Source organism: Lepus europaeus, chromosome 12 (assembly GCF_033115175.1).
Source record: "Lepus europaeus isolate LE1 chromosome 12, mLepTim1.pri, whole genome shotgun sequence".
In the NCBI taxonomy this organism is placed as follows: domain Eukaryota; kingdom Metazoa; phylum Chordata; class Mammalia; order Lagomorpha; family Leporidae; genus Lepus; species Lepus europaeus.
The window spans coordinates 41,443,996-41,458,673 of NC_084838.1; the positions used below are offsets into that span (position 1 = coordinate 41,443,996).

A 14,678-nucleotide genomic window follows, 5' to 3' on the forward strand; every position below is an offset into this window, starting at 1 on the left:
CTCTTGGTCTCCCATGGGGTGCAGGGCCCAAGCACTTGGGCCATCCTCCACTGCACTCCCTGGCCACAGCAGAGAGCTGGCCTGGAAGAGGGGCAACCGGGACAGAATCCAGTGCCCCGACCGGGACTAGAACCCGGTGTGCCGGTGCCGCAAGGCGGAGGATTAGCCTGTTGAGTCACGGCGCCAGCCTGAGCCCAGTTTTTAGATCTTTCTTTCATTTATACTCATTCCTGTAGTAATCATATTTATTTACATGGCTGTCTGGCGGCCTCCCTGCCTACCTACCTACCTATGTATCTATCTGTTTATATCTAGTATTGTCTGCAGCCATGACCCTCGCTGAAGATACACTGTTGGAGGCATGGTCTCAAGTTATGCTACTGCAGTAATGGTATAAGTAGAGGGGGTGAGAACTGGTTATATTTTGGGTGCATTTTTGAAGGTAGAGACAGCAGGACTTACTGATGGAGTGGATGTGGGCTGTTAGAGAAAACAGTAATGATGTCCATGATTCTGCCCTGAATAACTGGACAGATGGAATTCATCTGTTGGAGCGCCTTTGCTACCTGTGATTGCATGGTGGTGGCAGCAGAGAATCAGTTCATTTTTGTGTAGTTTGAGGTCAGTTTTGGACTTCCTGTGTATGTGTCTAGACACTTTGGGTATATGAGACTGTTCACTTATGAGACCAGGAGCTCCTCTGAGGCAAGGCCTGTGTTTTGCTCACTGCTGTGTCTGGTATAGTATCTGACACATCGTAAGGACTCAGCTGGATTGTTGAATACAATTTCCTACTATTTCCATTATGACTCTCATGGGGTCATCTTCCTCATCAGACCTCACACCTCGTAGTACTCATCACACTGACATGATGCTTTGTCAGTCTCCCCAGCCCAGACTTTGGATGCAGCTAATATTAAGGTATTTCCATGCATAAGCTAGCAACCTTATCCTGGGGAAAGAATTTGGTAGGGTTGGGTGGTGAGTGTTCAGGATTCAAGCTTGACTTTTATTTTCAAGAAACCTTAAAAAAGGTCATTCTTTCCCTGCTCAAGTCTTTTTGTCCATATTAGGTCTAGGGTGGTGGAAGCTGTCAGAATTATGGGTTAAATCTCCCTCCCTAGATAGGAAGGCCTTTACAGCCTTTCTCGTGCATCCCTTTAACAAAGTATGATGGAGACAAGGAGGAGACAGACAACCCTTGGCTTAGACACATAGAGTATATTTTGGGTGGGGTTCTGCCCACCTGTGCCTTAATGGAAATGACAATAGCAGTCCTCCTCAGGGGATGTGGGGGTTGGGGGCACCTATAGGTTCTTACTTCTCATCCTCGTGGGCAGACCAGTGTTTCGGTCTGAGGTAGGGCTGGGAGCTAAAAGTGTTCCCTGGTTGGGTGGCACGGGCCATTCGAGGACAGTGCCGAGGGCAATGGCGGGGAAGGGCTGGGACTGAGGCAGAGCCCTGGTGTTGGGAGCGCAGCCGGAGCTTAGTGTCTGGGGAATGGGAAACCCTCAGGAAAGCCGAGCCCCCCAGCTTCTCCGTGGGGCATGATTGGCCCTTGGGGTGCCCTGCTGGCTTGTCCATCTTAGTTCTCCTCTTGGGGCTTCTGGCTGGAGCCAGGCTCTTCTCAGCATTCTCTTTTCTGCTTTTGGCCACTTTCTCAGCTGCAGAAAATGTGGATTCCAAACACCCTTTGCCTTTCGTCTTGGAGTTAAAAGAATACAGAAAGGATTTCATCTTATTTAACAAGCTGGCCTCTGGAGGGCTGGGCCTCTTGTGCGGGTGGGCTGGCTTCACCTGCCCCTCAAAAAGCAGACTTTGCCACGTGTGGCCCTGCAAAGCTTTCCCCTGAATCAGTTGGCCTCGGAGAGGCTGGCTATGGGGAGCCTGGGCCAGCACAGGCTGGGCATCCTCAAGAATCCTTGCTGGTTGGAGAATAACATTAAGCTTGGTGGGACTAGCTTGCAGGTCATTCTCTGATGCTTTTGCCGCAGAGACTCCTGGAGGCAGCTCTGGGGCCTTAAGCTGAGGGTGATTCTGGGGTCTGTGTTGACAGGGATCAGCAAAATGAAAGCTATGGCTCCGTCGCCAGGAGCCTCGAGGTGTCCTGTTCAGAGGCATCCCTGCTGGCCTCTGCTCTTCAACAGAATGTCTTTCTTCTCTGGGTAAGGAGGGCCCAAGCCCTGCATCTCCTTCCCCATGGTCTCCTGCTCCTTTGAGTGTCCCTGAGTCCTCTCTCTTCTTAGGCATCATGCGGAGTGGGGCTGAGTCCTTGCTCTTGCCCAGGCTTTGGGGCTCAGGGCTCCAGGATTCCTCTAGGCTGGGGTTGTTCTCACTGGCCTCCACCTGAACACAAAGCACCTGGGTCTCCGTCGTGTCCCCACTGGGCTGTGAGATCCTGGAGGCCCAGGGGGCAGAACCGTGGGGCACTTCTTTGCAAGTAGGTTGCTTTGGGTTCTGCTGCATTGCCTTCAACTCAGTGGCCAGCTGCTCCTTAAAGAGGACCCATTCTGGTTCTAGGACGGGAAGCGTGTCTGGTGGGATGGGTGGTTCCTGGAGCAACGCGTTTTCTTGGTTGTTGAGATTCCCAAGAGACTCTTGGAGGTACATGTTCTCTGGATTTGTGGCAGTTTCTTCCCTGGACTCCCTTGCCCTGGCAGGAATTCCCAACTGTATCTCTAAGATCTTTTTTCTCAGGTGGAAGTTTAGTTTGGTCAAGATATGCGTCTTGATTGAGTAGGGGTTAGCAGGTTGTGGCTGGTTTTCTAGAAGCACCATCTCCATCACTTCATCTGGAAAGCACGGCCCAAAATCCAAACCTAGTTGTTGAAATGAAATCATCTGAGTCGGAGGCTCTGCTGGGATTTCGATAGGCCCAGATACCACCTCTGTGATTATAGATTGGCTAGTGATGGCTGGGGACGTGGCCCTGGAGAGAGCCACATAATAAAGAGCAGACAGCCCCGACAGGAAGGCCAGGTACTTGTGCCGTAAAGTCGTCTCCAGTTTCTCAATGACTTCCTCAGACAGGGCTTGGGGCAGCTTACGGCGTCTGGGGACAGGACGTGGTAGGGCCTGTTGCTGTGGCTCAAGCTCTGTTGGCATCCAGGGTATGACTTCGTGATGTGGGTCAGGGTCAGTTGCTTCCTGCAGCTCCAGGGCCTGGACTTCTGGAATGCAGGAAAAGGGAACCACTGCCAGGCCCCCAGGAATTCTGCAGTTCCAGGAGCTATAGACACGCGCAGGAACCTTGCCCTGTTGGATCTGCGCACACTTAGAGTTGATGTGGCTGTGCAACATTGCCTTGGCCTGGGTGAACAAGTATGGCATGGGGATCAATACTGGGGTCACAATGGGTGAGAGCAGGTCACCGGCCCTGTTGGTGTCTAGGGCTATGGTCTGGGGTGCACTCTCATCGGGTAGATCTTCGCTGCTGCAGGCCAGCGCCTGCTGGTCAGTGGAGGAAAGGAGCAATTGGATGGACTGCTGGATCTTCTGGGGCAGACCCCAGCGGTGGTGAATCAGCTGCTTCTGGAGATGGAATTCCAACATCCTCCGGGCATTTTCCGGGAAGAAGAGCAGTTCCCTGGTGAGGACTGAGATAGGCTTTGCCGACCAGCAAGTTTTCAGAGGCTCTGGAGAGTGGGCTTTGCCATAGGACTCATACTGCTTGGGGCTCTGGGCATGCTGAGATTTCCGGAAGGCAGCCGGCAAGCCCCATTGAAGCTGGAGCTGCCTCTGCAGCAGGTGCCATTCCAAGGTTTCATACTCAGCCAGAGTCAGAAATGGGACGTTGAACTGAGCTTGTTGATGGTCAGATGGAGCCACCCAATTTGGGGAAGGTGAGCAAGAGGGTTCCGCTGACAGGGGTGGGGTTTTGGGTATGAGGCGGAGACGAAAAAGCTCCTTGAATAGAAAATGGTCCTTCAAGGAGGGTCTGGACACGTTCTGAGCCTTGGAGAGTCCTGGAGGGCTCAGGAAAGTGGTAACGAGGGATTCGCTGTGCAGGGAAGGGAGGCCACAGAAGAGCTGGCTGTGTTTCTGTTGCTGTTGGCTCTCTGAGTCCCAGGTTTGTCCCTCAGGGAGTGAGCAGAGGCCACTTGGGTTTTTAGTGTCTGATGTGTATAAAGCTAGGACCACAGGGCTTTGCAGTGTCTCGCTGTGGTGACTTTGTTCTGGGTCTGGAAGGGACCATTCAGAAACCCAGAAGGTCTGTGTGGGTTGGCCAGTCATACATAAACCCCAGGTCTGGTGGTAAACGGTACTAATTTTTTCAATAGAGATCTTAGAAGTATTATTCAGGACATAGGAAAATGATGGCTTTTTTCCAGGTTCCCAAAGCAGTGGTGCGTTTGGCATAAGCTGCTTCAGGGACTCCTCCACACGCCTCGGGAGCCCCCACCTCTGGAAATGCATCCATTTCTTCACATGGACCTCAAGAAGCCTCAGTATTTTAGGACTAAGAAATGGCAAGTGGACAGTGAGGACTGCATCCATATGAAAGGCCATGGGATGTGTCAAACTGGTGGCCTCTGGGTTTAGGGACAGCAAAGAGACCTGGGACTTCAAATGCTGGTATTCTTCTTCCTCACGGACAAGGTTGGAGAAGTGCCCCGTCGTCTCTTGCAGCTGCTCTGGCACGCTGGGCTCCTCAAGCCCCGAAGAGGCCATGGCCTCTGAAGCCAAGATCATCGCTGGCACTTGACATTCCTGCTCTAGCTGGAGGTAGTCAAAGTCAGCCCAGTATTCTCGGATGCTGACTGCACTTGCTGATCGGACCGCCGACTGGGTTAAGAATTCTGACTCTGTGACTTGTACCACTGCTGGGATGACAGGTCCCAGTGAAAGCTCTCCAGAGTGCTCCGTGTGACGCTCCAGACTGTGTCCCAAGGACACACTGGATGTGGACACGATCTCCAGACAAGAGGAGTCCTGAGGTGGCCTTGGTGGAGAGGGGGAGACCTGGACGTGCTCACCCTCCAGCAGCTGGAGAATCTCCAGAGCCGCGGAATTGCAGACATGGCAGGAGCGATCCGTGCACAGGAGCCGCCGCACACCCTCCTCCTCGGGAAGCCAGCCCTGGCTGGGGAGGGAAACACAGACTACCACGTCTGCCTCCTTGGAGGAGTGAGGCTGGGGATTGGCACTGCCCTCCCCTGGTCTTGCAAGTGACCTACACCCTCTGGCTGTCTGCCTTGCTGTGTGTCGTCCTAAGAAAATGCCGTTTGGCAAAGTGTAACGGGCTGGGTTGAGGGTCAGGGGTTTGTTAGGCAAGGTCTCAGACAAGCCATGGGAGGGAATGGTCCTCGGAGAGGACATGAAGTTTGGTTCACTTTTCTACTGACTTTGTTGAGAAGCTAAACTAGGAAAAAGGAATCAGGCAGAGGGAGGAGCCAAGCAGTAGGCGGGTAGGCCGGCACCAGAAATGCAGCCAGTGAAACCTGATCATGCTCATTTTAGGCAAAGAAAGCCTAAGCCTGGTTGCTATCAGGGCATCTGAACTGTGGGAAACAAGGGCCTCTGGGAACTCTGCATTCTGGGAGTATTTGGTGTTCTTGCTGCTAGACCCAGCATCTCTTGGGAACCAATCCTGTTCTCTACGGATCTTGAGGCCTACATAAGATGATAGACTCCTGTCTGAAGTCTGTCCTAGGAACTGGCTCCCTGAAGACAGAACCACAACAGGTAATGTCAGCCAGACCTACGTCCAGCCAGACTCAGGAGTCTTCCTTTGGAAGGGTGTGGTTATAAAGAGAATATGGCAATGATGATTTCTTAATATGCAAAACCCATTCTCTGGACTGAATGACTTGTCTCATGTCTGAGTGCAGCCCCTGTAGCATCCTTTATGAATTAGCCCTAGACAAATCCCGAGTTCCAGAACTGCGTTTGCCATAGCACTGAGTGCAATTGGGTGACCCTTCCCTCCTGAGATATGTCAACTCTACTCTGCCCAGGCAACCTTCTCAGCTAGTGAACCAGCATGCACTGTGTGTGTCTCCCACCCAGCCATTATCCCTCTCCTCATCTCTGCCCCAGGCCAAGCCAAGATACCGTCACAGGCCAGACTCCAAGTTGGGAGACCAAAAAGAGCAGGAGATCACCTTTTCATGACTGAGATCAGCTCCCACGGCTTCTCAGCTTCTTCCTGGGAAAGTCTCCTAGCTGAGGAACCAGGAAAGAGTTTTATGGACCATGGGAGAGTGTCAGGGTTATCCCAGCAGAAGCTGGAGACCTATGACTCAACCAGAGCAGACTGAAATACCCAACTATCAATGATCTCAGGTGTGTCTACATACAGTCTAATCACGGCTTGTTCTCGTGGGCCTTTGCCCTGTGAATGAGGTGAGATCATTGGTATTATGCCCATTTTATGGAGAACAAGACTGAGAGATGGTGTGACTTCTACAAGATTGTAAAACTAGCAAATCAAACAGTTAAGGGCATCTGGTTCCCAGGGGAAAAACAGAGAATTGGGGAACATTCCCACGTTGTTATTTCCAACCCATGGAAGTCCTCTGTGGAAGTTGTCAGTTTGGTAAGTGGGAGCCTTCAGTGGTTAGAGCACTGACTCCTGGCACCAGGTGTCATGAAGGGACAGGAACTGTGGCTACTTCACCCACAGTGGAAGGGAGTCAGAGGAGAGAGCAAGACTTTACCTCTTGATGCTGCATCTCTGGCCCTCTGCCTGACTTTTCGGTGACGCTTAAAGACAAAAGCATTAGAATGTGAAGCTGGGGCACCATTTCTGTTTTCATGTCCTAGATGAGACAACAGTCCTATAATCACTTCCCACTCCCTTTCTATATCTCTCTCTGTATTTTATACCCTGTTCTACATTTCCTTTCCCTATACTCCACCTTCTTTACCTTCACTTTTCCCTCCTCTGCATATTTCTGATGTCCTCTTGGCTCTCTATTCTACATACTTCCTGTCCCTATTGCCATGACAAGCTCTGTAGGGAGTTTAGGATGACCCAGGAGGAAAAGTGGAGCCAATTAACAGGTGAATGATTCTAACAGCAAGAGAACTTCTGCTACGAAGTCTACCGGCCAGAAAAAGCATCCGCAGTGCGATCCTGTTAAGATCCAGTGAGGTAGACCTCATAGCATCTAGCCGTTAACGGAAACCAAGTGGAAGGGTTCTCCACTTTTCTATTAGAATGTGTTGCAGGGAGGGCAGCCTGGCCAGGAATTAGGGACTCTGAGAAGAAAATTCCAAAGGTAACTGATCATATGGTATAAAAATAGGGGTGAAGGTGGGAGTAATAAGGAGACACCCTGAGAACGTCAAGCTTCTTAACCGAGGCTTGCATTAGTTCCGCAGGGTCAGTGGTCCCCTACCTGGCAGCAGCTCCTTTTAGATTCCAGTGTCAGTCCATGTTGACTCCTTTTCACTTGCCAGAGAAGTAGGATAAGGATGAAGATGGAGCCGTAGGTATACAAGGGATATCCAACATCCCACAGAACAAAAGTAGGGCTCAACATGGTCTCAGCCTCATTGGCATGAGGAGACCAGGCACCCCCCTATCTAAGCATTCAGGATCCTTGTGCTTAATGATTCCCAAGGCCAGGTCTTGGTCTTGTCATGTCCGCCTCACAGAGGGCGGAACCAGGCTCCCAGACTGCATCACAAAGCCCTCCTGCCTTGTAAGGCTGTGTCATAGGGAAGCTCATGTGGTGATTCGGTCTGTAGTTGCGGGTGTCTGGTTGTCTGGAAGGGTTACAGAGCGTGGAGTGAAGGTGCCGCCCCCACAGGCAGTGCCTGTTTCCCACCTTCTCTTCACCCTGCACCCCCTCCATCAGCCTGATGGCTCGGTTCTCTCCTTTTCAGCAATGGTTACCTGTCCTCAGGAGACTGAGTGCTTTAGCACCTTTGTGAGAAAGAGTGTCTGGGACAGAGGAACCCCCATCAACACTCCCTCCTGTTCTGGAAATATTCCACAGTAGCACACAGCGGTTGGGGAGGGCAGGTCTGGTAGTGACTTGCGTATAGAAAGCTTTGATGTTTCTGGCAGTGAGTAATCAGAAAACATTAGTTCAAGAAGAGGGGACAGAGCTGATGTGGCAGGAAAAGGCCAAGGCCACTGTATCTACCCTGTGTGACCTTATGGGTGGAAAGAGCTTGTAAATATTGCCTTCCATGGAAGAATAGTCCATGTGGTCCACTGCTGGTACTCTGTCCAAGGCTTGGTTTTCCAGAGCTGATACTACCCAGGTATAGCATTCTGTCTGCTTGGGGAGATGAATGCCTGCCAAGATGGATTAGTGGCTACTTCCAACCATACCTCAAAAACTAGCTGCTGTTTTTGATTGTATGTGTGCTGTTTGCCTGAGGAATTTTCATATATCTTTTTTTTTTTAATCTGAATTTTGGAAACAGTTAGGACAGATGTCTTCCAATTTAGCCCCAGATCCCATCGCTTATATGTGCTGGCTATTGATTTAGATATGTATGTTGCCTGCTTGGCTGCTGTGGATATTGTGATAAGCCTCCACTACCCCCAGAATTTCTCAATATCCTCTACCCCCAGGATTTCTCAATGTCCTTGAGAGAGTTTCACCCTGATGATAGTGGTCTCTGGCCAAGAAATCCAAGGGGCAAAATGTCTTCAAAGGCTATCTGGTCTTCCTTTAACTTTCAGTCTACCCAGCAAGTGGGTGAGTACTTCTATGAGCCAACAGTGTCAGTGGAACAGAGACATCTGAGCTATGTTGCCTTCTTGCTCTCAAGATATTTAAAAGACATGGTGGGCATTTGACATGGTTGTTAAGTCACCGCTTGGGACACCCACATGCCATATTGGAGTGCCTGGGTTTGGCTTCTGACCAGCTTCCTTTTCATGTACAACATGGGAGTCTGCAGGTCATGGCTCAAGTACTTGGGTCCCTGCCACCTATTTGGGATACCCAGATTGAGTTTCGGGCTCCTGACTTCAGCCTGGCCCAGCTCTCGCTGTTGCAGGCATTTGGGAAGTGGACCAGTGGATAGGATGAAAATAGATAAATAAAAGTCTTGAAAGGGAAAACAAATGGAACAAAAAAAATGCCTTAAGAAGGACACTTCAAAATCTAGTTTTGAGGTGGGTGTTGTGGCCACCATATGGGAGTGCCAGTTCAAGTACCTGGCTACTCCACTTCTAATCCATCTCCTGGCTAATGGGCCTGGGAAATATTTGATGATGGTTCAAGTACTTGAATCACTGCCATTTATGTGGGAGATCCAGATGGAGTTCCTGGTTCCTAGCTTTGGCCTTGTCCAGCCCCAGCTGTTGTGGCCATTTGGGGAGTGAACCAGTAAATGGAAGATGTATTTCTCTCCCTTTCTCCCTCCCTCCCTTCTTCCTCTCCCCCTCTGTCACTCTGCCTATCAAATAAATAAATAAGTAAATAAATAAATAAATAAATCTTTAAAAAATTAGTTTCAAAATATGACTAATTCATCTAAAACAAGAGCCAACAATTTAAGAGAAATTGAATTACATATTCTTTTGTGAGGCTCTGGTTACAAAAATCCCCTTTCAGAGGGTCAAGTTCATCAGAGAGGGTTTGTAGGTAGTTGGAACTGGGTCTAAAAGAGCAGACTGTTGGGGAAAGGACTGGTCCTGGTAAGAGATAAACTTAGTGATAAATAGAGAAACCAAGGATTGGGCATAGGCTTCATTTGGCAATAAGAAATCCAGGCTATCTCTTCTAGAGGTTCAGGTGGATGGACTGCAGAGGAACTGTGGGGGAATGCTGGAGAGCAGGAATGAGACCATTTGATGAAGGCCTCTATACTTATTTTATTTCAAACACTGATAATTATTTTTAAAGTAGGCATACATATGGTACAAATTCAAAAATCAGAAGAAGGTAGATAGTTTATCTCTTTCCCACCCTTGTCTTGCCACCTCTTAATTTTCTTCCTTTTATGTCTTTCAGAATTAATTTAGTCTAGAAAGTAGAGATAAATTGATGTATTTTATTCACAAATGGAAACATGAACTACATGATTTTCCCCTTTTCTCTTTAATTTAGTAATGGGAACATGTATTCTGTATCTTTACAGTCTTTTATTTTGGTAGAACCATAATGTAATTTATCTTCATTTCACATTCATGGATATTCACTGTAGAGTCTTCCATTACCTGGTAATGCTGGCATGAATCTCACATGTCTAGGTCCTTGTACACAGGCAGGAGGACACATGGAGGAGAAAGTCCCAAGCGCTGAAATGATGGATCAAAGTATGTGTGTATTTTACATCTTGATGTTGCTCAGTTGCCCATCAATTGTGCATATTTACACTCTTATCAAAACTATGAGGGGCTAGCACTGTGGCACAGCATGTTAAAGCCCTGGCCTGCAGCACTGGCATCTGATATGGGCGAAGGTTCGAGTCCCGGATGCTCCACTTCGGAGCCAGATCCCTGCTAAATGCCCCTGGGAAAGCAGCGGAGGATGGCCCAAGTCTCCCCTGCACCCTCGTGAGAGACCTGGAAGAAGCTCCTGGCTCCCGGCTTCGGATGGGCTCAACTCCGGCCATTGCAGCCATTTGGGGAGTGAACCAGTGGGTGGAAGATCTTTCTCTCTATGTCTCTACCTCTCTCTGTAACTCTATCTTTCAAATAAATAAAGTGAATTTTTAAAAAAAAGTTAAAGTGCCTCTCATCTTATATTTGTCAACTTGTATTATGAAATTTATGATCTTTGTCAATTTGATAAATGAAAAATTACATTATATTTATAAGTTTGTCTTAAGGTAGGCTAGTCATCTTTTGTTCTGTTTATTTGCTTTTCTGTAGTATCTGTACCTCTCCCTTGCTCACAGATTATTGTACAAAGAATCAATTATTGGGAAAAACTCACTTATTGCTTTACAAGTACTTTTCAATATTAAGAAAAATGAGTTATTTTTATATGATTGCAAATAGTTTTCTGTTGTCAGTTGATGTTTGTGATGAGTTTTTGTCACGCAAAAATTTTTGCATTTTGTGTAGTTGAATTTGTTAGTTTTTTATTGCTTTTGTGCTTTAAATCACACTTACAATGGTTTATTTCCCCTCTCAGAAGTTATAAAAAAATGGGGGCCAGTGCTGTGGCATAGCGGGTTAATACCCTGGCCTGAAGTGCCGGCATCCCATATGGGCGCCGGTTCAAGACCTGGCTGCTCCATTTCCAATCCACCTCTCTGCTATGGCCTGAGAAAGCAGTGGAAGATGGCCCAAGTCCTTGGGACCCTGCACCTGCGTGGGAGACCCAGAGGAGGCTCCTGGCTCCTTCCTTCAGATCACCACAGCTCTGGCCATTGCGGCCAATTGGGGAGTGAACCAGAGGTTGGAAGACACCTCTCTCTCTCTCTCTCTGTCTCTCTCTTTGCTTCTCCACTCTCTATGTAACTCTGACTTTCAAAAAAATAAATAAATCTTTAAAAAAAGAAGGTATAAAAAATGTCCCAATTCTTCAGGTACTCAGTGGACGGAAGATTTCTGTCTGTCTCTGCCTTTCAAATAAAATGAAAATAAGGCAATTGGATCTGGCTGAAGAGCCCATGAGAGTATTTTAGGCACGGAAAGCCAAGACACTCTGGCAAAAAAAAAAAAAAAAAAAGAGGACCTAAATGAAAGATCTCTGTGCGTGAGATCCCAGTAGAAAGAACAGGCCATCAAAGAAGGAGGTACCTTTCTCTGAAGGGAGGAGAGAACTTCCACTTTGACTACGACCTTGTCTAAATAAGATCGAAGTCGGCAAACTCAAAAGGCTTCCATAGCCTTGGCAACTCATGACTAGAGCCTAGGGAGATTACTGACGCCATAAACAAGAGTGTCGAATTGTTAAGAAAATAAACGAGTTTTATTCTTGCCAGGTTGCTGTCAGTGTGCAGCAGCTAGCGAGTTTCTGTAGCACAACCATTGTGCCTGTGGTGGAGAGTGGTTTCCAGAGGTTTTCTCAGTGCCTGCTCCACCCTCAGCACGTTCCCCTGGTGCCTGTGCCTTCCTCCATGCTCTTGATGCTACTTCAGCAATGGACTGCTGCTGTTACGCAATGCTAGCTGTTGTTGTTGTTGGGAGTGTGTGTGAGGGGTGTTCTCAGTTTTTCTGATTCAGCATCAGGTTTTTTGTTTTTGTTTTTAATTTATTTGAAAGGTAGAGACACAGACAGATCTTCCTTCCACTTCGCACTCTCCAGATGCCTGCAACACTAGGGCTGTACCAGGCATCCAAATCTCAGTCCAGGTCTCCTGTGTTGGTGGCAGGGACCTAAGAACTTGAGCCATCATTGTGTTGCCTTCCCAGGATAAACGTTGACAGGAAGCTGGAAACTGAAATGGAGTTGTGGGGAACGCAAACCCAGGCACTCTTCTGTCAGGTGCTGGCGTCCCAAGTGGGTGTCTTAACTGCTGTGCCCAACACCTGCCCTTCCTAACTAGATTGATTCAGTCTGCCATGCTAAAGGCCTAACAAAGGAAAGGGGTGTCATTTCTAGGCATTAGAATATTTAACTCTGTATTTACTAACCTAATAGTGGTGCCTGTCTTATCTTTCAATAAAATATATTACAAGGCATGTAAAGAGCAAGAAAAAACACGCTAGTAAGCAATGAACAGAATCAGACTCAGATGTGATACATGTATATGTATATATATATGAACTATTTATAATACAGGAAGTTTAAAGGAGCTATAACATAATATTAAACAGTATAATATATATGCAATTGACATCCAGGAGACAAAGAGAGTGGACAATAGAAATATTGGAAGAAAAAAATGGCCGAATTTCAAAATTAATGACAGCTCCCAAACCAAGACAGGAAGCTCAGGGAATACTGAGCAATGTGAACAGCTAAAAAGACATCTAGACTTTTCATATTTGAAATGCTCAGAACCAAAGGCAAAGAGAAGATCCTGCAGGCAGCTTGAGAACAAAAGGTAACATACATAAAGAGGAACAAAGAGAAGGTTTGCAGCAGACGTTTCACTGAAACCTTTGTGAGCAGGTGGACACTGGGGTAACATCTTTAAAACGTGGGAAGAAAAAACAAGTCAGCCTGACATTTTATACCAAGTGTAAGATACATTGCAACAATGAAAGGGAAATAAAGATTTTATTTATTTATTTGACAGGTAAAGTTACAGACAGAGAGAGAGACAGAGAGAAAGGTCTTCCTTTCGTTGGTTCAGTCCCCAAATGGCCGCAACGCCCGGAGCTACGCCGATCTGAAGCCAGGAGCCAGGTGCTGCTTCCTGTTCTCCTTGCAGGTAAAGGGAAATAAAGACTCTTTCAGGCCAACGGGGTTCCTCTTCTTCCTAAAACAGAAATTTGGCTTCCAATTGTCACTCTCTCACTGCTTCCTAGCCAACTGAAACCTTTTTTAAAAAGCTGAGGAAAGATCTACCATTGAACCATTTTATAGTATGCAAATCAGTGGGTTTTAGTATGTTCATATCACTGGGCAGCCATCACCAATAATTCCAGAATATTTTTATATCTCACCCCCACAAGGATGACACTGTAGTCACTAGGCATTCGATTCCCATTCTATTTTCCTTCCAGTCCCTGGGAACCAGTAACTGTTTTCTGTTCCTATGAACTGTCCTATTCTGAACACTTCACATAGACAGAATCATATAACTTATGGCCTTTTGCATCTGGCTTCTTTCCTGTAGCTTAACGTATTCAAGTTTCATCCATGCTGTGGAACCTACTGTATATGTTTCTTTTTATGGCCAAATGATATTCTTCCATGAAAACCATACATAAATAGCGTATGGATAAACTACATTTCTTTAATCCATTCATGAGTTGATAGCAATTTGAATTATTTCTACTTTTAAGCTATTATGAATGATGTTTAAATGAATATTCATGTACAAAGTTTTGCTTGAACTCCTGTTTTCAGTGCTCTTGGGAATATACATAAGAGTGTAATTGCTGGGTCAAATGGTAATGCCATGTTTAACTTTTTGAGGAACCAACAGTTTTCCACTGTAACTGTACCATTTCCCATTCTGACCAGCAATATATGATGAATCCTAACTTTAATTCAGGGATGTAACATGCCCAGTTCCTCAGGATGAACCATGATTGAGGAAAGACAATCAAGGCTTATTATATTTTCCAAAAAATTGGCCACAATAGCTTGACATGATCTTCCTGAAACTTGTCATTTCATCATTCGGCGATGGCATCTGTTTCCTCTCTCCTTGAGAATGGGCAGACCTTTGGGACTCACTGAACAAACAGAAGGTGGGGTGAGTGTTCTTGTGTGACTTCCGCCATTAGGTCATAAAAGGCAATATGGTTTCTGCTTAGCTGTCTTTCTCGGGACACACGCCCTTGAATTCCTGAGTAGCCATGCAGGAAGTCCAACAGGTCACGAGGAGCAGCTCCATAGGAAAAGAGTGAGATGTTAAGGTGTCTTGGCTGTAGCGTCAGCTGTTTATCTTCTCAACTCCGGCAGCAGCTGCATGAACCGCCACCAACACTGTCTTGACGGCAGCTGTGAAAACTGCCTAGCTGACCCCAGTCAATCCCCCAAACAACGATGGATATTAACAATATGCTGTGATTGTTTTTTTTTTTTTTTAAAGCCACTTATTTTGGAGGAGGGTGATTTATTAATCAGGAATAGATCATCAAAGCAATTGGTCCCCTTTGCCAGGTTCCCAATTCTAGGCTCACTTGCCTTTAGGGT

The 14,678-nt window shown here is 47.1% G+C and overlaps 1 protein-coding gene across 1 annotated transcript; it reads right to left on the reverse strand.

Moving 5' to 3' along the window:
* Positions 1-1,210: 1,210 nt before the first annotated feature.
* Positions 1,211-7,487, reverse strand: LOC133771777 (protein SPATA31F1-like). Its single transcript, XM_062208080.1, has 4 exons — positions 7,344-7,487; positions 6,660-6,705; positions 6,105-6,165; positions 1,211-5,083 (listed from the first exon to the last, which is right to left on the reverse strand). The coding sequence occupies exons 1-4, from the start codon at positions 7,485-7,487 to the stop codon at positions 1,318-1,320; spliced, it is 4,017 nt and encodes a 1,338-aa protein (XP_062064064.1). The 3' UTR covers positions 1,211-1,317.
* Positions 7,488-14,678: the final 7,191 nt, after the last annotated feature.

Bases quoted from the DNA above. Each gene is read 5' to 3' on its own strand.
- LOC133771777 (XM_062208080.1), bottom strand. From the start codon at position 7,487: ATGTTGAGCCCTACTTTTGTTCTGTGGGATGTTGGATATCCCTTGTAT. The intron at 6,706-7,343 runs GTAGGGGACCAC...TTTGTCTTTAAG, and splicing joins CTAAAAGGAGCTGCTGCCAG to CGTCACCGAAAAGTCAGGCA. The intron at 6,166-6,659 runs GTAAAGTCTTGC...CTGGTTCCTCAG, and splicing joins CAGAGATGCAGCATCAAGAG to CTAGGAGACTTTCCCAGGAA.